The 25,425-nt window shown below is 43.6% G+C and overlaps 1 protein-coding gene across 1 annotated transcript in view; it reads left to right on the top strand.

Annotated features, from left to right (window-relative positions):
• The first annotated feature begins 1,431 nt into the window (after nucleotides 1-1,431).
• The window catches only part of MTX2 (metaxin 2), a 38,598-nt gene continuing 14,604 nt past the window's right edge, over nucleotides 1,432-25,425 (top strand). Inside the window, exons 1-3 of the mRNA XM_053410429.1 lie at nucleotides 1,432-1,650; nucleotides 18,305-18,352; nucleotides 19,412-19,458. Of these exons, the coding sequence (XP_053266404.1) occupies nucleotides 1,611-1,650; nucleotides 18,305-18,352; nucleotides 19,412-19,458 (135 nt within the window). The 5' untranslated portion in view covers nucleotides 1,432-1,610. The remainder of the gene's footprint in view (nucleotides 1,651-18,304; nucleotides 18,353-19,411; nucleotides 19,459-25,425) is intronic.

Raw genomic sequence — 25,425 nt, 5'->3', positions numbered from 1 at the left:
GGGCTGGAGTGACAACACTAAAAACCCTGTTTCTACTACAAACTAAATGCACCTATGAGGCATGGGATACTCCTGGGGAGTGAAGTTGCTGAGCTGGGATATATATTGGAACTCATTACCTAAAACAGGGGTGAGCAATTATTTTCACCCTGAGGGCTGCATTCCCTAGAGAACAGCTTTCCCAGTACAACATGTCCGTGGTGGGTGGGTCCAGACCCAAAAGCAGTGGGGCAATGTGATTCTTAACTTTGTACAGTAGGCTACATTCTAGCCACAAAAAAACCAGAGGTTTCTAACTCCTCCCTCCCCCCCCCCCATTTCTCCATCTAGGCAAGCAAGTGGCATTATTACAATTCCAAGGACAAAATCATGCCAGGCAAAAAGCACTTGAGGAGGGGATGTAGCAGTGCCAGTGAGGACTGCAACCTGGGGAAGGTGGCATGGACTGGGAAGCTTCCTGAGAGGTCTTGAGGTCTGCGGTTGGCCTGTGGACTGTAGGTTCCCCACTCCTGACCTTAAGCATCAGCTTTCATATTTTTAAGAAGTAATGTAAGACCGTCAAAGTTGTGATTCAATGTGGTGTTATTTCTTCAGTACCCCCTTTATTCTTGCTTTGCTTAATGGCAGTTACATGCTTCAGATCAATGCTATTTTGTTATGAAGTTTTTATTTCTGGGTTACATTCTTACAGAGTGCTCTGCATGCTGCTTTGAGCAGCATATCTAGGACTAAAACTCAACTTCAGGCTTGCCTTTCCATGCTTAATTTCCAAAAAAGTTTGTGAGAGAGAGAGAGAGAAAGAAAGAAAGAGAGAGAGAGAGAGAGAGAGAGGAGAAACCAGGATGCAAAACTTTGCTTTTCATCCTGGAAGCTTGCTAATAATCACCGTCCTTTCCAGAGAGGTAGCTGAATTAGTCTATCACAGCAAAAACCAGTATCTCGTGGCACCTTAGCAACTAAAAAAAAAAGACGTAACATTTCATGGTCTTCATAGAATCACAAAATTGTAGAGTTGGGACGGGCTCCAAGGGTCATCTAGTCCAACCCCCTGCAATGCAGGAATAAATTCAGATGTATGAATTGTTCTCAGCTGAGCAAATACTTGAATTCAAATTCATGAGCAAATACTTGGAACGGCTGAACAAATACTTGAGCGTACAGGGAAAACAGTGGGGATGTATTATTATTATTATTATTCCTAGGTTTCACTCTCAGCCTTGGGGTTCCAGAAATAAAAGATCATCATCATCATCCCGGTGTTTCAGGCAGGTTTTGCGGGCAGAGCGGGCTCCGGCGCGGTGGCACAGAGGGGGCATTGCGCTTTACTGCTAAAGCGCCTGAAGTCGTGCGCCGTGCGCGCTCTTGCCTCTCTCTTTCTCCAGGGCACCGACGCCGCCAGCCGGGCGAAGGGGTGGAGCAGGCCCCGGATGCACTTCCCTCGCAGGGTTGTCGGCGCAGCCGCAGTGCTCCGGTGGGTGCCCTTAACCTTGCGCGGTTTGCGGCGCGGCCCGAGGATCCGGCGCACGGTGTGTGCGCGCGCGAGAAAGAGAGGAGAAACAGAAGGCGACGCTCGCGGGGGAGCTGCGCCCGCCCGCCTCCCGCGTGGAAGCATGTCTCTGGTGGCGGAAGCTTTCGTTACGCAGATAGCAGGTGAGGAGGGGAAGAAGCGGCCGTAGCGGGGGCCGGAGTGAAGCAGCAGGGGCCGTGGAGCAGCGCCCGGGCAAAATCATTTTGAGCGCGGATAGAGGTGCGTTGCGCGCGTCCTTCCAAAAAGGCGCCTTGACCTGGTGGAGTGGCTGGGCTGTGAAAGGCAAAGTGGACCCCCTGTTTTTCTTGGGGTCTTGCTTCCTCCCACCTGGTCGGGCTACTTTGCGGGATATTGCTTGAAAACCTACCTGCCTCTCTAAAATAAATAAATAAATAAAGCAACCGTAGGAACTCCATAGGAAATCTTATAGGCCTTAAGAACTGTTTTGAGTTCTCATGGTTTGGTTGCCATAGTATCAGCAGGAGCCTCTGCTTTGGCTACTTTGTGGATATTCCCTGGAGTAAAGTCATATCTGGAGTCCCAGTTTGTGGCTAGGGTCTCCTGTGACAGTGCTGGATTTACATACAGTATAAGCTAAACAAGCTATAGCTTAGGGCCCCACTCTCTTGTGGGCCCAAAATTTTTTTAAAGGAAAAAAACAACAACTGGATGTACATTTCCAAAATACAATTAAAAACAAAATAAAACCTACATACAGCAACAGTGTTTTGTGTTGTGTAGGCTCCTATGATGTAAGTAATGGGCCCTGCCTGCTAGCCTGCTCCCTAAAATATCACTGGTTTGCTCATTTCTATATATAGGGTGCCTACATTCTGCATGGACTGGTTGCCTCGCAACATGTGGAAATGACTTTAGATACCTGTTAGGTCCATAAAATACCATATAGCATATATTCAACACAAAAAAACAGTGACAATTTGTTGTTGACAAAGGACAGCCGGATATAGAAAGGGCCCCATTACCTCCAGTAGCTTAGGGACTCATCAAACCTAAATCCGGCCCTGCCTGTGGCTTCTGGAACTAGGAGTGCTAAGACCCAGTTTAGGCTGATTTGCCAGGTGTGGGATAGCCTGGCCACAGTGACCTCATGTCTGGACTACATAGTGTGCTGTATGTGGGACTGCCCTTGAAGACAATCTGGAGGCTGCGGCTAGTGTGGAATGTGACTGCTAGGCTGGTGAGCTCTGGCAGCCCGGTGGGGCCATCTGAAAGCCCTGCACTTTTTGCCAGTGAGCTATTGGGCCCAATTCAGTACTGGAATAAGGTAAAGGTAAAGGGACCCCTGACCATTAGGTCCAGTCATGGCCGACTCTGGGGTTGCGGCGCTCATTTCGCTTTATTGGCTGAGGGAGCTGGCGTACAGCTTCTGGGTCATGTGGCCAGCATGACTTAAGCCGCTTCTGGTGAACCAGAGCAGCGCACGGAAACGGCATTTACCTTCCCACTGGAGCAGTACCTATTTATCTACTTGCATTTTGACGTGCTTTCGAACTGCTAGGTTGGCAGGAGCAGGGACTGAGCAATGGGACCTCACCCTGTTGCGGGGATTCGAACTGCCGACCTTCTGATCGGCAAGCCCTAGGCTCTGTGGTTTAGACCACAGCGCCACCCGCGTCCCTGGAATACAATGCCCTAAATGACTTAGGGCCCAAGTACCTAAAACAACGCCTTTCCCATCTTGAACTACGATCGGCAGGTGAGATCTTGCTAGTGCTGTTGCCACTTTTATCAGCCTGTGACAGGGCCTTTTCAGGGGTAGCTTCCTGTTTGTGAAATGCCCTCCCTGGTAAGGTACATCAGCCTCCTTCGTTTCCGGCTTTCAAGAGAAATCTAAAAAACGTTTCTTCTTTACCCACGTGTTTGATGGCTGAAAGGCACTGTTCTTGGCAACCTTGAAATCACTGGTTGATAAAGTGTTTTTAAAATGCTTTTAATAACGTTTTTGGTCTTGGTGTGTTTTCTGCCCTGGGCTTCTTTGGGAGGAAGAGTGGAATATATTGTAAGATGAATGAATGAATGAATGAATGAATCCAAAAAGCTGGAACAAATGGCCTGCCTAAAACTTTTTTATTGCACTAGGCCTACACAGGCAATTAAGAAAGCATATTACCACAATGGTTAACTGATGTCTGTTTTTAGCTTTTTTATATGCTCTTCATTGTATGTTTTAATTATTTTTTCCTGTAAATCTAACAAAGGGAAATTTTACCAGGCCAAACCTGTCCTCCAAGCTAACTAGCAAATACTGCTCCAGCAGCTGAGGAGTTAGGGTTTATGTCCTGATCTTCTGTAATATGTACCCAGAGCAACTATAAAAAAAGAATATTCAAGAATAAAAAAATTTATATGTGAATTTATGTACATAGCTAGATATTATTGTTTTGATAATGTTACGCTTAAATCCAGTTTCTTTATTTATTTTTGTAAAAAAAGAACCTAGCCAGAAATTACACCAAGGATATGTTATCCGAATCTCAGTTAACCATCAAGTATGTCATGTTCTTGAATCTGGATATAATTCACCCTTTTTTTTCATTTGAACTGTCTAAATCTTTCACCAAGTGTTTGTCGGTAGAGGCATCATAGTTGACTACAGCATGTTGCTTGTTCACACTATGTGACTGCTGCATCAGCTCACAGCCACCTTTGCCATCAGAAATAATTTCTTGCGGCAGCCTATGACAGGTGTCTCTACCTCTCACCCAAAACCAGGATGTTAATCTCATTTTCTGCTTAGTTGATAAATCCTCGCAAGGCTCCGTCATTCATATTCTGCACAGTGAGGATGTGAAGAGGAGCAAGTCCCATTGAGTTCAGTGGGACTTTACTCCCAGGTGTAAGATTGCAGTTTGCTGTTTGGAAAATAAGGCTTATTTACTCCTCTGAATTTGTGAAGAACATTATTTTGGGGTGTGTTGATATACTTCCATAGGATTACAGTTTTTAATGAGGTATCCACACACGACTAGTTCACACATAACATGTGTGCATGATTTGTTACCATGTGAATATCTGGCATAATATATGAGACATCTCCTTTGAAAAGTGCTGAAGGAGCATCTCCACCCCCATTGTTCAGCCTGGATACTGAGATCCAGCTGCAAGACATGAAGCTACAAGGAACCAGGCAGAGGGCCTTCTCGGTAGTGGCACCTGCCCTGTGGAATGCCCTCCCATCAGATGTCAAGGAAATAAACACCTGACTTTTAGAAGACATCTGAAGGCAGCCCTGTTTAGGGAAGTTTTTTATGTTTTATGTTTTATCATGTTTTTAATATTCGGGGAAACCTAGCCAAATGGGTGGGGTATAAATAATAATAATAATAATAATAATAATAATAATAATAATAATGGATTATCACAACTTTCTTTTTAACCTAGGATTGCTAATTCACAGTTTGCAAGTGTGAGCCAGTTTACTAGTTGTTAACAGGGCTGGCCAACTCATGAGACAAGGTGAGGGGACTCCCTCAGGCAGCAGGAACTACAAGAGCAGCAGATCCCAATGTATACTTTTATTCCGCCCTTGTTCCTGATCTAGATTGTCACTCACCCCTTCTTTCCTGGTGGGGCTGGTTGTGCCATTTTGTGGTTTGCCTCAGGTGCAAAAATGTCTTGGGCTGGCTCTGGTTGTTAATACATTCATAATCAGCCAATAGTTCCCTGGATTAATAAGACTCATTAAATACTAGCAACCATGTACCTGGCTTTGCTCAATAATTTTAAGAATCCAAAAGTTCAGGGCAGTTTTGAAGGTTCAGTCCACCATCTTAATTCAAAATGGCATCCAACATGTATCCAAACATAGAAGTTCTCCTGTTCCTTGAGGTTGGGTCTCCAACTGCATACCATATAGCTGATTCCCTGTGAAATACGTGGATAAATAGTTTGGTTAGTTTTGTAATTTGCAATGTAGTGCAGTGATGTGAAGGGAACTTAATTGGGCCACTCAGGCCTCAGAGGTTGGCCAACCTGGCTGCTTTGGGTGGTGTTAGATATGACAAGAGTCCACTGGAAAACTATTGCCACAATGCTCAGGAAATTTCCTTACCTTAGAATTTATGAATGTTTCTGTTGAAATGTTTGTAAATTCTTTTCTAGTAAGATATTCAGCACAATGCAAGGAAGTTGCTTTGCTTAGAAGCTGATAAACGTTTTGGTTACTTTGGAAGTATCAGCAAAATAATAATCCTTAACTTTTTGCTGCTGATACCTACTGTTAGAAGATTAAAATGGATCCCACCAAATCTTCTGGAAGATCATCTCCTGGATTGTTACATAAATCTGCAAAATCCTGTTGAACTGCAAGGACATGTTCACCATACGGCTCGTCATAATCTAGTGTTTCAGAAGTGAGTGGAATTAAAAATATAAGAGCCAATCTGTAATACTGGTTATAGATACACTGGTTCAAACTTTTGCTGAGCCATAAGGCTCTCTGGATGGCCTTAGATAAGTCCCTTTTTCTTTGCTTGACCTTCCTCCAAAGGTCTGTTAGGATCATAGAATTGTACAGTTGGAAGTGACCACGGGGGTTGTTTAGTCTAGCTCCCTGCAATGCAGGAACAATTTCCCCAATGTGGGGCTCAAACCCACAACCCTTAAATTGAAAGTCTCATGCTCTGCTGACTGAGCTATCCTGGCGTAAGGCCTTTTGTGAGAATATAATGGGGATGGATGAGCAGAACCTTGTATACACCATGCTGTGCTCCTTTGAAGGAAAGGCAGGATACAAATGTAATAAAAGAATTGGATATCCAGTACTCCTTCATATATACTGATAGAACATCTGAAGGCAGCCTTGTTTAGGGATGTTTTTAATATTTGATGAATTATTGTATTTTAATCATTTGTTGGAAGCCACCCAGAGTGGCTGGGGAAACCCAGCCAGATGGGTGGGGTATAAATAAACTATTATTATTATTATTATTATTATTATTATTATTATTATTATTATTACAATAGTTGATGTTCATGCATTCATCACTCTAACCCAGTGGGGCTTTAGTGTTCACACAGATGTCATTCAGGAATAGAAATAAATAAATGAGAATCTGAATAAGTGCCTCTTAAAAGGATAATGGATTTATTTTCTGTTTCTCTGTTTTCTGTAATACCAGGTCCCTTATTTTGTATGCATGGTGGTGCAGTCATAATTGAGAAAGTTTTTATATCGGTAATAAAAATGAAATTTGATTGGCTAGTAATAGAAGGTCCTGTTCGTGAAAACAATCACTTTGTCATGCAGTTCCAATTAACTGAAACTGCTGTGGTGATATAGCAGCTATAAAACATTGATCTTCACTGCATGTGCATTAAAACTGCTCTAGGGTGATTGTATTATATTTTAATTTTTTGAAATGTATTTAGGAGATTTTTCTTGGCCCAACACTGGGTCATGACTTCTGTCTGGATGTTGACTCCCCGCCCCCCCTTCTTTAATGGCCTTCATCCTCTCTGGAGAAAGTGTATACAGTCTCTCCTGGTCTTAATAGCTTTGCTTTTCATGCTTGTTCATCTGGACTCCTTTAAAAGCTCAGAGAATGTTAGTTTTCTAAAACATTGCCCCCTCCACTTGGGAAGTTGCGTTTGTTTGAACATGCTGAGCAGAGTCTGATGCTCTAATGCACTAATGATTAAATATAAAATGATGACCAAATCATTTATGAAGCGATAAGAGGCTTTTCGCGATTATGTTGACTGGGTAATGAAGAAATCATTTGCTTGCGTTTCTTTCTGCAAAATCTTACGGGTTTTAGCTGCGGATCAGCACAACACTGCTTTCTCACACCAGGGAAGCAACGTATTTTCCTCTGTAATGTTATAAATGGTAATTGTATGCCTTTATTTCAAACTGGTTGTCACACAAAGCAGTCCCGAGTTCTGTTTTGTGGAGACGTCTAGTGTAACCTGTTCTCCCACAGACACGTGACGATTTATAGAGATTAATCGTATATGTATCACTCTCAGGATAAGAAAATGAATTTCCCATGCCACTTGGAAAGTGAACATCTTGGTTTTCAGATGGTATCAGACCTTAATCTTTCTTAAAGCAGCAACTTTGCTGAAATATCAGCTCGATAGTGTTAGGCCAGAAAAATCTGTTGCCGATGTGATAGATTAGTGGATGCAAAGAAGAGAGAATTTTCCTAAGCTCTCATTTGCTCTTTGTAAATGAAAAAGAAAATGAGGGGATTTTCTTTTCTGTGGTTGCTGCAGTGGGTGGGGAAGAGGGACATATTTATTTACCAAAGTTGAGAGATTTCCTTTCTAATCTTATACTGTGAGAAATGACTTAAAATGAAAACAAAAGCCAGACATTCACTGCATGCTGGCTGATCCCTTATATTTGCCAGACGTTCACCTTCCGAGCATCACAGAGTTGTTTAAAAATAAATCTCTTCCATGTAATTTTGATGTATGAGGTTGAACCCTGATTGCACTCATAATAAATATGTAGAATGCCACACAAAGTGCTTTTGTAGACAAAAAGCTACCTCTCTCCAATAAGACTTCAAGTAACAAAGCAGGCAGGATAACAAATGTGCCTACGTTAAACTAAAAAAACACAGTATTAAATTGACATGTTGTGCAATGTCTGCGACCAAAGTGTTGAGAAAATTTGGATATAAAAGGCAATCCCTCATATACACAGATATGTTGGAAAGCTTTTCATTTAACTAGTTATGTAAGCTGCATTTCCAACGTTTCTAATTTATATAACTTCTCCAAGGCTGAAATGGGTTTTCATTGATAAACCAATTCTTCAGATTCAGTAAAGGCAGCCTACCTTGAACAAATCTTTAGCAAGTGTCTGCCACAAACCATACTCAAAATTTGAGAGTACCTCTGTGATATACGCTGCAGTACATACCCATCATTTGGTGGAGGTTTGCTATTCACTGTCTATTAACAGTCTATTAACTGTACAATCCTATACATGCCTAAAAGGTAAAGGGACCCCTGACCATTAGGTCCAGTCGTGGCTGACTCTGGGGTTGCGGCGCTCATCTCGCTTTATTGGCCGAGGGAGCCAGCATACAGCGTCTGGGTCATGTGGCCAGCATGACAAAGCCGCTTCTGGCGAACCAGAGCAGCGCGCGGAAACGCCGTTTACCTTTCCGCTGGAGTGGTACCTATTTATCTACTTGCACTTTGAGGTTCTTTTGAACTGCTAGGTTGGCAGGAGCAGGGACTGAGCAACGGGAGCTCACCCCGTCGCGGGGACTCGAACCGCCGACCTTCTGATCGGCAAGTCCTAGGCTCTGTGGATTAACCCACAGCGCTACCCGCGTCCCTATACATGCCTACACAGAACTAAATCCTATGGAGTTTAGTGGGCTTCCTCTCTTGAACTTTTGTAGGATTGTAACCCAAATAGGGCTGAATAATATCTGGTTTTCCACATCATGATATATCAGCAGCTAAACATTGCGATATACCAATATATCACACTGCCTGAAATAAGTATGGAGCTATGTAGAGCTGAACAGTAGGGCTGGGCGATGTATGTTTTTCAACATTGCGATATATCACCAGCTAAGCTTTGTGATATACTGATATACCATGATGTCTGAAATAAGGATGGAGCTATGTAGAGGCACTGGCTGGCTTCACAGTTTTTCCTGCATTGTGACTTTTGCATAGCGCGCACACACACACAGACACATATTGCCAGGTCAAAAAATGTGAAACTGATATCACAATATCGACTTCAAACTGGTTTTGAGTGATATATAGGCCAGCCCTAACATGCATCATGATTCATGATGTATTACCAGGTTAAAAATTATGAAAGCAATATCACAATATGGGCTTCAAGCTGGTTTTGTGTGGTATATCGATATATCGCCCAGCCCAAAGCCCGAGTTGCAGAATGAGCAACAGCACAGCATAAGAAGGCAAGTAGAATTGCAAGCCAGATTATAGCCTATAGAGCCAGGTATCCTCCCTATATCTGTCCAAGAGGGCAACTGGCAGTATGCAGATCACATCTTGAGCTGCATACTGGGCCGTAGTATCAGATACCTGACAGCAGCATATAAGCAAGTACAGTCGTAGCTTGGATCCTGAACGCCTTGGTACTTGAACATTTTGGCTCCTGAACACCGCAAACCTGGAAGTGAGTGTTCTGGTTTGTGAACGTTCTTTGGAACTCGAACGTCCGACGGGGCTTCTGCGGCTTCCGATTGGCTGCAGGAGCTTCCTGCAGCCAATCAGAAGCTGTGCTTTGGTTTCCGACCATTTTGGAAGTGGAACGGACTTCCGAGGTACGACTGTACTCTGGTTTTGGAATTATGTTATCAGACGTATATTAACAAACTGGCACTTAGGTTTATGAGGAGAGGGAAAGAGCAAAGAAAACAAACTCATGTGAGCCAGTGGAATATGCTTAAGAATAATTGAACACTTATCTTGTCGAGTAGGCGACCAGGTTGTTACCCGTTGTTTTTTTTTAAAGGCCATGTGTTGGATCCAGAATTCACTCCTGTCAGTGAGAGCACCCCCAAGGGCAGTTGCATTCAGAGGATGCCCCTGCTGGTGGGATGGGAGGTTACTTTTTGCTAGTTTTTCCTTACCCCTGCAGCCCCCAGTGCCATAGAGGGTTGAGTGACTTTCAGGCCTTTGGTGGCACTGGGGGTTGCAGGTGGAGGGGGCACCTGCAAAAGTCGCATTGCCTCTGCCTGCCAGTTTGATCCCTCACCTGTATCAAAAGCCTTCCCATTCTATCTGCAGAAGGTGAACTCTGGATCCTGTGCCATGTTTTTTCTTGTACAGTGGTACCTTGGGTTACAGATGCTTCAGGTTACAGACTCTTCAGGTTACAGACTTCGCTAACCCAGAAATATTACCTCAGGTTAAGAACTTTGCTTCAGGATGAGAACGGAAATCGCGTGGCGGCGGCAGTGGGAGGCCCCATTAGCTAAAGTGGTACCTCAGGTTAAGAACAGTTTCAGGTTAAGAACGGACCTGCAGAACAAATTAAGTACTTAACCAGAGGTATCACTGTTCCATGATCCCAGTTGAGTTTTGGGCATGGGGTTGTATCCAGAGAACTGAGCAGGAGGGAAATTTCTGCTGCTTCTGTTTGCAAATGCTTGCACGAGAGGAACACTCTAATAGATAGGTTCTGTATTATGCTCTGCAAGCAGAATAGCATTTTGGGATTTTGTTGAGTGCAAAATGTAAAAAAAAAAAATCGTTTGTGAAAGATGTACTTCCATGAGCTTAAGTTCTCCTTTCTTATGTGGGAAGCTACCTTTGGATCCAAACTATGGATTTTAACTAGAATTTGTCATTGGGCTAGCAACTGATTTACTGTGCTATTCTCGGTAATTACTCAGAAGTAAAGTTCAGTGGCACTTACTCTCTCTAAGTGTGTATAGGATTGCAGCCTCAGTTAGGGCGAGGAAAGATGATAGATGTGTTCACCTACTTCTGAACCCAGGAATATTTTTCATTTTCAAAATAAAGTGTGTGTGTGGGGGAGGGGTTTGCTACATTTTTAAGAGCCTTTGAATCTCCATCTCAATGAACTTGTTTTCTTGACCCTTTCTGGCGAAAGGTCTGAGTACATCTTGAAATTGATCGTGCCTTCATATAGGTATTTACGTTGGATGACGATGATGAGGCAGCTAATTCATAAAGGGATGTATTTGTGCATTCTTTATTGATCAATCCTAATGGATGAGAGTTCTTTTTAACTGTTGTTCCAAACTGACTGCAGGCTTATTGAAGTAATAAAGGCTAGTTTAAAATTATCAGCATTTTCATGTGCCTGTGAGGCAGTAGAAGTATGGTTTAAAATAAACTTTTCTATTTTTAAAGGATAGCAAACAGGTGGTAGATTTGCCTATACATCTTTCTAGGAAACAGGTCATTTTTTAAAAAAATCTCCTGCGGAATCCATAGCCTTCCAGATGTTGTTGGACTCCAACCTCCAGCATTGTTTATTATCATCATCATCATCATCATCATTTATTTCTTTATTTAATAAAATTTACACACTGTTTGAGTGAAAAACCCTCACAGTTGTTGCAGATATGGCCATCTCTAATGGCCACAGGTGACGGCAGTTGTGGTCTAGGAACATCTGGAGATGTTCCACAGGTTCCACATCCCTGCCAGTGTAAGTCCTGCTGGCACAAGTTCCGCCTCCTGCTCCAGCATGACCCCTGCTCAGTTGGGTTGTGAATGTTATGCTGGGCGATCCCTGGCTGAGCCAGGATGAAGATGTATTGTTGGTGTGGTCCAGGCTGACTGAGAACAGCCCAATATCCGTCCATTCCAAACTTGCTCATCCTGATTGATTTTGGGTCTTCCTAGCTGATGCTGAGCTGGACAAGCGTATTGGCAAGGCAGCTACAGCAATGGCTTGCCTCGTCGAAAGGGTATGGGCAAACGTGATGCCAACGATCAATGCCAAGATGAAGGTTTACCAGGCTTGTGCGTTGAGCATGTTGCCCTAAGTGAGTTGTGGGCAACTTACAACCGCCAGGAGCGACGCCTCAATGCCTTCCACATGCACTGTGTCTGGATGATTTGGGGCATCATATGGCAGGACAAAGATGTGCTTTCCCAAGCCCCCATCCCCACATGTTTGCACTCCTGTCTCAGTGATGTCCACGCTGGCTCGGTCATGTCCACAGAATGGAAGATGGCAGGTTCCCCAAGGATGTGCTCTATGGGGAGTTGCCTTCAGGCACCATGCGTGTTGGCACACCAGCCCTGCACTATGTCTACATAGTGACATGAAGGCTGGCAACATCAGCCCTGCCATGTGGGAATTCCTTGCAGACAACTGCAATGCCTCGAGACAGACAATCTAAGTTGCGTTCCCATAGCAGTGACCAGAGGAGGGATGACTGGTGGGAGGAGTGTGGCGTTCGTACGGTGCCCCCGGCCGTACACCACTACAGTGGTGCCTCGCAAGACGAAAAGAATCCGTTCCGCGAGTCTCTTCGTCTTGCTTTTTTTCGTCTTGCGAAGCAAGCCCATTAGCGGCTTAGCGGCTTAGCACAATTAGCGGCTTAGCGGGCTTAGCGGATCAGCTGTTAAGCGGCTTAGCGGATCAGCTGATAAGCGGCTTAGCGGCTTGGGAAAAAGGGGGGGGGGAGGAAAAAAAACCCCGCAGGAACTCGCAAGACATTTTCGTCTTGCGAAGCAAGCCCATAGGAAATTCGTTTTGCAAAGCACCTCCAAAATGGAAAACCCTTTCGTCTAGCGGGTTTTCCGTCTTGCGAGGCATTCGTCTTGCGGGGCACCACTGTAAACTGTACCAGGTTCCCCCTGGTAAAATCACTTCAGTCTCAGTCAGCTTCTCAATTCATAAAGAAGAGTGTATTTTATTTCAGACACAAACAAAACTTTTACAGCATTGCATTCCAAACGTTGTTGCTCTTTACTTTCTTAGTCTTATTTTCCTCTCTCTATCTCTTCTACCTCCCCTCACTCAAGAACCCACTGCCCTAACTGTCTCTCTATTACCAACTGCCTTTCCCAACCAGCCAACCCACTAAATCCAACCAACTACCCACCCACAACTCCCAGCCAACTCCTCCTCGAACTCCTCCCAGAACTGGTTTTATAGTCCCACTGACTCCACCCCCCTGGGTCCTGACTGGGCAACCTGGTTAACTATTTCCCCTCCAGCACTCTCTCATATATGTTAACGTCACAAGGAGTGCAGAGAGAAGAAACGGCATGGTGCATCTGCAGCAGCACAACCAGATGCTTTCATCTGCCCCAGCTGCAACAATACATGTCTCCCCTATATTGGTCTCTACAGCCACAGCAGGTGCTGTAACTCTCCAACGGTTTGATTTCACCCGACAAACGTGCACACCTCCATTGTCTCCTGAGACTGATGGATGCCAACCCAGACTTCCTAGCTGTGGAGAAAGATCACACAGATCAGTCCATAAAGTTCTCCTCTCTGCTGTGAATAAGGCATTGATATATTTTGCTAGCAAAGGACTTCTTTTCTCTCAAGTCTTAATTTCTACTAGCTAGGATGGCTGGAGGTCAAACTTTCATGTGTTGTCCGCCTTCGTGCCGCAAAGCAGGCAATCTGCACGGGCAAAATAACAAGAATATTGTACTTGCATCAGGTATGCATGTTTGGGAAAAATAGACATGTTTTTGTGTTGGGAACAGGAAAAAGAAGGACCTTGGCAAAGCTTACAGGGGTGTTGAGGTGTCTCTGTGGAGATCTACATTCAATCTTTACATTTGCTAATAAAACCAAATACTACAAAACGCTCTAAGACTCCAGTCTTCCAAAGGAGTCCATATCCAAGCCAGCACTACTCCTGAAGTTTCTCATTGCTTGGAGCAATGAGCATCATTGCAAGTCATTCTTGACGCTTCCCCCTTCAAACTAAAACCAGTTTTCATTTCTTGAGTCACCAGCCATGTGCTTGGCTTTCACCCTTCCCCTCCCTTCCCCTGGCATTAGTGTGATTTAGGCGAGATGGACAAATAACAGCTAAAGACCGAAAGAATCTAGTTGCTGAAGGATAAACTTGGTTTGACTTCATTATTAGACAAATGATAAGTTTGTGTGGACTTATTATAACATTAATCAACCTGATGGATTGGAAATATGACAGAACTGAAGCAGCGTGTAATATTAGTGCCTATTATTCTACAAATTATGCCTTCACCTATTGTTCGCAAGGCAAGAGTCATGCTGTATATTAAAAAATGTTGTGTGCACATTTCCCCCTCTCTTGTTAAGATACCTCCCACCTCTTTACAGTTCTCATTGTTTTTCTTGCTCTTGCTAATTTGGAGGCTATTGCCTTAAATCCAAAAATCAGAAAAAGCATGAGTAATACGGGTGAGCTGTCCTTCGTTTAAAATGAATTGATTGCTTTTATTTGGGTTTATAGCCAACCCCCCATTCCAGAAGCTCAGAATGGGCAACAAAAGCAACCCCCTCCCAGAAGAAAAATAATAATGGAATTCGCTGAAGTTTCTCTATGTTTCTTCTGTTTAATCCTGACCCTCAGAGCCTCTTCTAAAAACCGGCCATGAAAATCTTCTGAATGCATTAATACTTCCATCAGCTTTATGGACTGGCAACTCAGTTATGCTGTCTGTTTGTATGGGTGGAATCTAGAGGGGTCCTTCAGTTCATGGTGAAAACAGGGATCCTGTAGAGGCTTCCCAAGGAAGGGGGAAGGAAAAGATTTCAGTTGATTTTCCCTTCCATGACTCCCATGCTGTTCAGAAGGATCCCCCAACCTCTCTTCTTTCAAGGGGCACAGGAATTGTTTATATTATTATTAACTGTACTTATTAAAAACAAGCTTCTAAAACTAATTTTTCCTGTTCAGTACTCCATAGAAATCTTTATACAGTACATTTGTGTTGCCTCTCTCATCTCCAGAATTTATTTCTCCAGGGTGCAAGCTTTGGTGTTAAAGTAATAAATGTTGTAACGAAAGAAAGTTTCGCTATAATACTTGGGTATGATTAGTTTTTTTCCAGGCGCATAGAGTTACAGATGTGTGTGAATGTATTTAATATTAAAGGTCAGGTTGCATTTGCGATACTAGATGCTTTACGGTCCCGTCCAACTTTTCTGAAAAGACAGGTTAGTATATTGCAAAAAGTGGAAGGGGCAAATAATTATACACTAGAGTGGTTTTGTTAGTATTCTGGTTTCTGGATCATGTAGAGAGTAATGTTTCTGACTGCAGCAAAAGCATTAGTTGTGGTAATTAAGTTGAGCCAATCATTTAAAGTTTATTTTATATATGAAAATGATTTGTATCCTGTGTATCCAGCCAAGTGGTATCTAAAGCAGCTAAATTGAACAGTATCTTAATTTTTACTCATAGACAACGCATTTGAATGTGGATTAGTTCAGTGTGCAATTCGGGCATTCAGGCCACCATGCCTTTTAACCACACACTGCAAAGTGTACGGCGGCTGGCAGTGCTAGCCTATCAGTACTGCTGATCAGTTGTTCAGTGATATACATTCGTATGGTGCATGATGAATTGGTGAGACGCAAATTCTCAAGAGTAAAGACAATTTATACTCCCTTGTTTCCCCTTTTAATATAGCATAGCGAAGAAATGTTGTACGTAACTGCTTTTCACAGTAGGTTCTAAAAAGGCATGTTTCCCCGCTCCCACAGTTTTCATTGGTTAAATCATTTCATTATAATTTTATCTTTAAGTCGCCTTTCTGCACACACACAAACAAACAATAAACAAACAAACGTGTCAAAAGTGGCTTACCTGAAAGAGAACAGCAACACATCTCAAAATCAACAATCGGAGGAGCAATTTCATCATAACAGGAATAATGAGACAGCAGCTTAATAGCAAATATATCAACAGTGTACATTACACATCCCGGCAACAGCAGAAACAATAAGGGAGCTTGAGAGTTTTAGTTTGGTCCTGTAAACGCACCTCCCGTGATGTTCCTCCCACATATATTTCATGTGAATCTTATCTTTATGAATGGCTCCATATGTGTTTAGCTTTCCGGACAACTTTTTAAAGTAAAGCTGGTTTAAAACAAAACAACAAAGCAAAGCAAAGCACGCATACTAAACTTTTCTTCCACTCCCAAATTCTCAGTTCTTCAAACATTATTCTCCTGCTGCTTCACTTGAAAGGCGAGAGAGCCTGTTAAGAATATTTTGGCACCTTCTTCAGAAGGTGTACTCCCTTGCGCATGAATGCATCCTCCTTAAGCATTTTCTTCCGTTTCTTCAATGCTTGATGGTGTTTCATTCAAAAGTGTGTATTTTGACGCTTCCTCCCCCTCCCTTCATCATTTTCTCAACCATGTCAATATCAATTGGATTAACTCTTCTAAAACACGTCATCTTCGCCAGTAACCTGTTTGCCATTTTATCTAAGCTTCATCTTTATATTATCTGGATTTTAATTTTGCAGTGCTAGTTTGCCAGGCCTTTTCCACTTCATTGAGGTGGAAACTGAATTTGGCTTAAATGCATCTAACTTTTGCAGGGTTGTTGTTGTTGTTTTTAAATGCAAATGGCATCAGCTGGGTGGGGAGCTGGTAACTGACAGGGTCAGAGAAGGGTGGAATCTAATCCATTTTGTCCTGCTAGCATATTGGACTCAATCCCTCTTCTGAAGCTGTTTTCAGAAAGGAGAATAAAGGGGTTAGGGCAATTGGATGTAGATGGGCTTACCTCTAGAGGGAGGGTAGAGAAGCTCATGATCACATGTTGTCGTGATTGGTAGGTATTTTGTGGTTTGAGGACCCGATCCCCGCTTTGTGGAATGAAGACATACAGACACAGAGTATAAGGTTAATGGGCAAGAAAAGGCCACAACTTTATTGATTACAGCAAGTGAGAAGGTATTGGACCACGACAGATTGAGTCCACCCACTCAGAGAGGGGTGAGCCCAAAGGGGGTTTATTCACCAGAAGGTGGAGCCTGTTGATGCTAATACAACTATAAGCTCTCCCCTGATGTCACCGAGGGTCGTGCCATGGCCCCCTGCCACACAGGCATTGGACAGGATCCACGACCGCCAGATTCCTTTAACGGAATACCCAAATTTGAAAGGGTAGGTGATGGCCACACCTACCCCTTCCACACACCATCAACACATTCCAATGCCTAACCTAACCGCCAATACCAATAAAGTTGTGACGATTGCTACGAGGTAGGCGAAAAAACCAAAAGGCCTAATGCCAATTGGAAAAATTCCTACCAGGCCCCCTGGGCAACCTGGGCGATCAACCTAAGGTCCATAGCAAGGTCAAGAGAAAAACTAAGCCCTAAGCTCTAAGGGAGTGGAGGGTGGGTGACTCGCAACGAGAAGGCGGAAAATGAGGCGGAATGGCTTGCACAGCAGTAAGTTAAACTGCAAACCATGCTCCCTCCAAGTTGCCTGGTTGGGTGCTTACCTGTGGGCGTGGTGCGCCAGCCAGGTGAATGGGGCAGGGGGCGTAACACCCCCTGCGTGATGCAAAAATCGCGTCCCGCCCACAACACCTCCCCTCTTGGATGAGGAGAGGCTTTGTGGTTTTGCTATTTTATATTGTTTTGATTGATTTATTGTGTTTAACATACTTGTAATAGTCAGTATCTAGCTAAACAGATCCACTACTAGTGCAAGGATTTCTGCTTGTGAAATGCAACTTTCCCTCTCCTCTTCCCTGCCCCACACCTTTCCAAATCTGCTCTGGATGATTGGGGGAATCCCCAAAAGTGATTGAGGATAGGGAGGAGAAGTTCCGTGGTGCAGATGGAAACCCTTGTACTAACAGATCTGTTTAGCTGGATACCACCCATTGTATCCTTCTTCTTTTGTTCACCGCTTTGGGGTCCTTGGGCCCCAAAGTGGTATATAAATATATTATAACAGTAACGTACTCTAATGGTTTGGCAGATGTGCGATTTGATGTGTGTCGTATAATAGGCATGTTATGGTGGTTATACTGGAAAATGTTTGTTAAGGTGCAGATCTTGACTCCTCACCTGTCTAGGACAAGGGTTTCCAAGACTTGGGTCTCCTGCTGTTTTTGGACTACAACTCCCATCATCCCTCGCTAGCAGGACCAGTGGTCAGGGATGATGGGAATTGTAGTCTCAAAAACGTCTGGAGGGCCAAGGTTGAGGAAGCCTGATCTAAACAGAGAGGGTTCTGGTGTTTTTTTGTTTTTAATAATAAAAACCCCTAATGACTAATGCTCATTTTGGCTTCTTTAAATTCTGAATGAATCCAATTGTTTTCTTTCTCCTTCTGCAGCTGCAGAACCTTGGCCTCAGAACGCAGCATTGTATCAGCCGCTGAAAGGTGAGTACTTTATTTTTTGCACTTAAAGGGGGGGGGCTTCATTAAATATGCAGCGGTGTAATTAACTGGAGCCTGGTGGGTGTGAAGGGGGGGGTGGGTAAGTGGGGAGAAAAAACCTTGTTAAAACGAGCATCCTTTGTGGTGGTCGTCCGGCCATAGGTTTTTGCTAAACTTGTACCTGCCAATATAAGCCAGCTATTCATGGCCTTATAAGGTCCTTGGTTTATTATTGACTCATTATATTGGCTGCTGTAGGCAGTGTAAAATGATGTGGTTTGCAGGCCCAGTTGGCAGATTTACTGCGCCAATAGCTGAGGCAGCAGATTTTTGAAGTCTTGTGGTAAAGTGGGCTCCCGGTAAAAAGGAACTGTTAAAATGTATAGGCTAGGATGGTTCAGGCTCCCTTTAGCAGCTCTTCATATATCATCAGATCACATTATGGCCCCCATTTGGGGCTCAGCAGCCTGCTACAGTTGTCAGAAGACTGCAAAGTAATGAAGACTAATAGGTAGCAGCCCTAGTCTTCTAAGCATGGGATTTTTATTGCTGTGTACTTGTCATCTTTCTTTTGTGTGACAGACCTAGACACAGTGCGCAATATTAACTGCAAGCTGGTTTTTTATATATATATATAGATTTCTGTATGCTTTTACTTTTTAGCAAGAGGAATTATGAAGTTGTTTGTTTTTATTTCTATTAGGAAATGAATAATTGCCCGTTTATTTTATTTTTTAAAAAGAAAAAGCCCAAGGCATGCGCGCACACAAGAACTTACACACACACACACACACACACACACACACGCATATCGGTTAGGGATTTTAACTGTTGGGACCATACGATAAATTGCAGGGCAGAGCTAAAGGAAATATTTCTGAGACCACAGGCTTCCTAAAGCTACATTAATGTAATGGGGCATGTGATTCGTGTTAAATCAGTTTGTCTCCTTATGTTTGTACACCATTTATTTTTGCACCCCCAAATGATCTGCAATTATCCATTGGGGAAGGAGTCATTATTTCCAATAATTGTCCTGCACTTTATTTATTTATTTTACAGACGAACAAGTTTTGCTTTCTGATAATGCTGCTTGTCTTGCTGTTCAGGTAAAAGCATCGTTCTACTTTCCTACTTGGCACGTGTTAATGTATCCGAGAACAACTGGCCCCATCCACTGAACATTTCATTAATGTATGCCCTTCTGAAATGAAAAGGACTTTTGCACCGTTGTGTTGTATTGTGTTCCCGTCGGATGTACACGGGCAATGCTCTTTTCTCTCTGGAGGCGTAGCAAAAATGTGAAGCGAAATATTTTATCGCACTTCAGCTGCGTCTAGACAACGTGGTAAGCCACAAACCAGGGCTTACTGTGAAAGAGTAGCATGCCAATACATGCTTCCGAATTGTTCCCACCGTGATTGTGTAGCATGAGTAGGAATAACAAACCACGAGCCTTGGCGTTCCGTGAGGTCCGAACCAGCCCTTGTGGTTTGTTTCTCTCTAAGCGTGCTATGACCCGGAAGCCAAGAACAAACCTTGGATTCAGATTGCGGTTTCTTTGAAAAGAAATGTCACAGTCGCTGTGCATCACATTAAGTCCTGGCTCATGGTTTGCTGCTTCCTCTTGCATTAGTGGAGGACGTACTTATGGATGTTTGGGTAGCATGAACTCAGATGCCATTCTGTCATGGCAAACCATGGTTTATGGCTCGCCACGGCATCCAAACGGGACTGCTGTCCCCACCTTAGGCGTTGTCAGTGACATTTGGGCCAATCATCCATGACAAGATGTACTTTTTGAGAGAGGAGCAACAGGACACAAGGTAGTAAAGGTAAAGGGACCCCTGACCATTAGGTCCAGTCGTGGCCGACTCTGGGGTTGTGGCGCTCATCTCGCTTTATTGGCTGAGGGAGCTGGCGGACAGCTTCTGGGTCATGTGGCCAGCATGACTAAGCCGCTTCTGGCGAACCAGAGCAGCGCATGGAAATGCCGTTTACCTTCCCGCCGGGGTGCTACCTATTTATCTACTTGCACTTTGACGTGCTTTCGAACTGCTAGGTTGGCAGGAGCAGGGACCGAGCAACGGGTGGTCACCCCGTCGCGGGGATTTGAACCGCCGACCTTCTGATCAGCAAGTCCTAGGCTCTGTGGTTTAACCCACAGTGTCACCCGCATCCCAGGACACAAGGTAGCAAGTGGCAATGTTGTCCCTAACACAGCACAAGCTCATGTATTTTATCCAGAACCATACGAGTACAGCATTAGATGTCTTGCAATCTGCACTGACTCAAAGCAGGGCCTTAAGTGTAGCTGCCCCTCATAGACTCATAGAATTGTAGAGTTGGAAGGGACCCCAAGGATCATCTGGTCCGGGGGTCAGCAATCTTTTTCAGCTGTGGGCCAGTCCACCGTCCCTCAGACCATGTGGTGGGCCGGACTATATTTTTTGGGGGGAAATGAACGAATTCCTATACCCCACAAATAACCCAGAGATGCATTTTAAATAAAAGCACACATTCTACTCATGTAAAAACACGCTGATTCCCGGACCATCCGCGGGCCGGATTGAGAAGGCGATTGGACTGCATCCGGCCCACGGGCCTTAGGTTGCGTACCCCTGATCTAGTCCAACCATCTGCAATGCAGGAATCTTTCGCCCAGCCTTATTCTGTGGAACATTTCTGCCAAAATACAACACTAACCCCAGCCTTCCTAGCTGGATGAATAGGTCTCTGCTATGAGTGCCTGTTTACTATTGGTCTGTGTTTTTTAAAAAATCTGCTGCTATTTTGCATATAGTTTTAAACTATTTTTAGCTGTTTTTATTGCCCTCTGTCCATTGCCTTGGGATGTGTGTGCAAGGAGATAAATAGACAATAATATATCCATATACAGTGGTACCTCAGGTTAAGTACTTAATTCGTTCCGGAGGTCCGTACTTAACCTGAAACTGTTCTTAACTTGAAGCACCACTTTAGCTAACGGGGCCTCCTGCTGCTGCCGGAGCACGATTTCTGTTCTCATCCTGAAGCAAAGTTCTTAACCCGAGGTATTATTTCTGGGTTAGCGGAGTCTGTAACCTGAAGCGTATGTAACCTGAAGTGTATGTAACCCGAGGTACCACTGTACACTCCCCCTTCCATATCTGTAGGCTTCCCACTGATGTCATTTGGAGATTTATCCTCTGCTGTATTTTATAGCTGACCCACCCAAGTTCATGCTTTTGCAGTCAGAGGAGTATTTGTATACAAAATTAAACCCTTATACTCTGTAAAAGTTTATATGCAAGAACTAGCAGCCTCTGGTGCCTTATTCAGAATTAAAATTGGGCAGGATGCCCAGTTTTAACATAAGCATTTGCTGAAGAAGTGGTTTGGATTAGCATTACATGCAAACTGAGCCAAAGTCGAAGTGAAAAAGGATATTTTATGTGCCATAGAGGGAAGATACAAACTTAATACTACTTGGAATTGTACTACAGTCGTACCTTGGTTGACGAATGCCTTGCGACTTGAACGTTTTGGCTCCCGAACACTGCAAACGCAGAAGTGAGTGTTCTGGTTTGCGAACGTTCTTTGGAACTCGAATGTCCAATGCGGCTTTTGCAGCTTTCACGGCTTCCGATTGGCTGCAGGAGCTTCAATCAATTGGCTGCAGCCAATCGGAAGCCTTGCCTTGGCTTCTGAACATTTTGGAAGTTGAACGGACTTCCGGAACGGATTCCATTTGACTTCCGAGGTAGCACTGTACTTGGAATTTGAAACAAACAGCTGTGAACCACCCTGAAACCTCTGTGTATAGGGTGGTGTATAAATTCAATAAATAATAATAATAGTAATGTCTTCAGAGCTGAACAGCGCTGTTAAAAAGGTGTTTTGTTTTCTCTTTTCTCATTTATAATTGGGGGGGGGGAGGGAACAGTGATGTAACTGTTTGCAGTGTTGAAAAAACAAAGTTCATAATCGTTGTGAAATGTTTCCATGCTCTGTATTAAAATGACACTCTAAAACGTAAGCAAAAAGACCTAAAACCAAGGGTGATAGCCAGTCTTAGTTATACTCAAGAGTAGACTTCATGAAGTCAGTGGGCTTGAAAGTCTATTGATTTTAATTGGTCCACTCACTGGACATTGATCTAGGACAAGTGAGTAAGAACTAAGTGAGATTTACAGCACAATCCTATACATGACTACTCTGAAGTAAGTCCACAGAGGCAGGAATCCTAGGCACATGTACTTGGGAATATGACCTACTGTGTCTGAACGGGAGTTACTTCTGAGTAAACATGTGCAGGATTGTGCTTATCAGAAGGCATACAAAGATGTAAAGGTTTATTAAAAGTAATACATAACAATAAAGCCCAAAATGTAAAAAGTCACATTCAGAGAAATGTTTGAAAACAGCAAGAAATTTACATGTTAGTAAAACTATGCTGCAATCTTTTTAAAAAGTGTTTTTCAACTTTTAATTCAAAAAGGGGTGTTAGATGGGGGAAGTGAATAAAGTACATAAATAATACTAATTTTGATGGGTGACACTGATCACAAGCACCCCCAATTATGGGGCACAATTGTAGTTAATAATATTGATTTCCACTAATGTGGAAAGCGCTGTTATTTTGATAAGCAAATATTAGTGTAATATATAATCATTTTAGCTAATCCTTGGATAAAGAAGTAGATTACACCATTAAAAGTTTTAAACCCTATATTATAGTTTTTGGAATACACATGTGTATATAGAGCAAGTGTTAATAATTACCTTCATCAGCATAATAATATTTTTAAAACAAGGTCCCCCCCACCCCGCTGAAGGAGTATATTGTTTGATTATTTCCATTTTGTTGTTCTACACATGTCACTTAGATGATAAATTAACCATAATATATTAAAAGAACGTCTTTATCTTCAATATTCTTTGGTCTGACAGCTGATAGTAGCCATAACTATAAATATGATTTCAACAGATATCTGATTTTAAACTTTATGGAACAATTTTCTTTGATGTAAGGGGATGGTATCTGTTTTAAGAATCTGTATTAAGAATACACTGCTGATTCCTTTTTTTTTAACATACTTATTTTTTCTAAATAATAATATTACTCCAATCTGTTAAGGTTAGTTTACTAGCTATTTTTAAGCAATGACTAATGAAAATATCAGTCTGGTTATCTCTTTCTGATGTTTAGACTTGCATGTTGTGGTGGAGACAATGGTAATTATTGTTTACTGAATTTATATACCACCCTATACCCAGAGGTCTCAGGGCGGTTCACAAAACAAAACAATCCATTCTTCTTACATCTTGGTTAGATTGATGTGAAACTTAGTTGCAGTAAAAAGGTAAAGGTTCAGTTGTGGCCGACTCTGGGGTTGCGGCGCTCATCTCGTTTTATTGGCTGAGGGAGCCGGTGTACAGCTTCCGGGTCATGTGGCCAGCATGACTAAGCCGCTTCTGGAGAACCAGAGCAGCGCATGGAAACGCCGTTTACCTTCCCGCCGGAGCGGTACCTATTTATCTACTTGCACTTTGACGTGCTTTTGAACTGCTAGGTTGGCAGGAGCAGGAACTGAGCAACGGGAGCTCACCCCGTCATGGGGATTTGAACCGCCGACCTTCTGATCGGCAAGTCCTAGGCTCAGTGGTTTAACCCACAGCACCACCTGCGTACCACCCATAATGTGGAATGTGTTTCTTGTGGAGCTGCTTGATATATGGCCAGGCCATACAAAAATTGCCAGGTGCCAAGGCGCATTTCGCACCTGGCTATCAGCCACTTGTGATCAAGTTAAGATGCTTGGACACTGGAATGGCTCCTGATATCTCCTGGGTACCCATGGATCCCCAGCTAGGAGGGTCAGTTGTCAGGGATTCTGGGAACTGTGGTCCAATAACATCTGGAGGCAGCTGGTTGGGAAGGTCATCATTTACAACAAGAGCCCCTTTCAGACATTTGGAAGGAGGGAGTTTCTGAAAGTATTTAGGAAGAGAGTGGCAGGCTTTGTCTCCCCACCCCTGGACACGTTTTGTCATACATCTGCAAGGCACCTATACAGTGGTACCTCGGGTTACATACACTTCAGGTTACATACACTTCAGGTTACAGACTCTACTAACCCAGAAATAGTACCTCGGGTTAATAACTTTGCTTCAGGATGAGAACAGAAATTGTGCTCTGGCGGCACAGCAGCAGCAGGAGGCCCCATTAGCTAAAGTTGTGCTTCAGGTTAAGAACAGTTTCAGGTGAAGAACAGACTTCCAGAACGAATTAAGTTCTTAACCTGAGGTACCACTGTATCTGCCAAACCTCCATTGAGGGACATGGAATGTGCCCCCGGGGGTGAAGTCAAACTGCTGTGTTAGCAGCACCGAAGTGACTTCCCTGGGGTGCAAGCCTGGGCAGTGTGTATGGATTTGAAGGGAACAATCTCTTGTCAGGGGCTTCCTTATAGTGAGTCTCACCTAGCACAGGCAGTCACATTCCACAGGCCTGGACAGAAGTCCCTTGTAGCCCCTTCTACCTGAGATAATTTGCAACTGGCAGTGCAGCAAATAGAGATGTTTCCGAGTACAGTTGTACCTCCGGTTATGAACTTAATTTGTTCCAGAGGTCCGTTCTTAAGCTGAAACTGCTTGTAACATGAGGCACGCTTTTGCTAATGGTGCCTCTTGCTTCTGCGCTGCCAGCGCGCGACTTCCGCTCGCATCCCGGGGCAAAGTTTGCAACAAGGGACATCTACTTCCGGGTCAGCAAAGCTTGTAACCTGCAGCGTTTGCAAGGAGGATGGTGCATAACATGAGGTTCCACTGTCTGTCACCCTGCCACTAGCCAGCTGAAAGGCCCTTCTAATCAGCTGTGTATGTCACCTGCCATCCCAGTCCTCTCAAATATGGGCCATAACATTACTAAGTCATTGCAACAGGATGGCATGGGCACTAGCCAATAGGAGACCATGATATTAGCACAACCGTATTCTATGCAGTGTTCCAAACGGCATTGTTTCCCAGAGTTGAGGGATTAGGAATGGATCCCTCTGTTCCCCTGAAACAGAAACATGATTGAGGAAAATGTT

Source organism: Podarcis raffonei, chromosome 1 (genome assembly GCF_027172205.1).
Source record: "Podarcis raffonei isolate rPodRaf1 chromosome 1, rPodRaf1.pri, whole genome shotgun sequence".
Taxonomy (NCBI): domain Eukaryota; kingdom Metazoa; phylum Chordata; class Lepidosauria; order Squamata; family Lacertidae; genus Podarcis; species Podarcis raffonei.
Note: the sequence above shows the minus strand (reverse complement) of the source record. Positions and strands in the feature narration are given on the sequence as shown.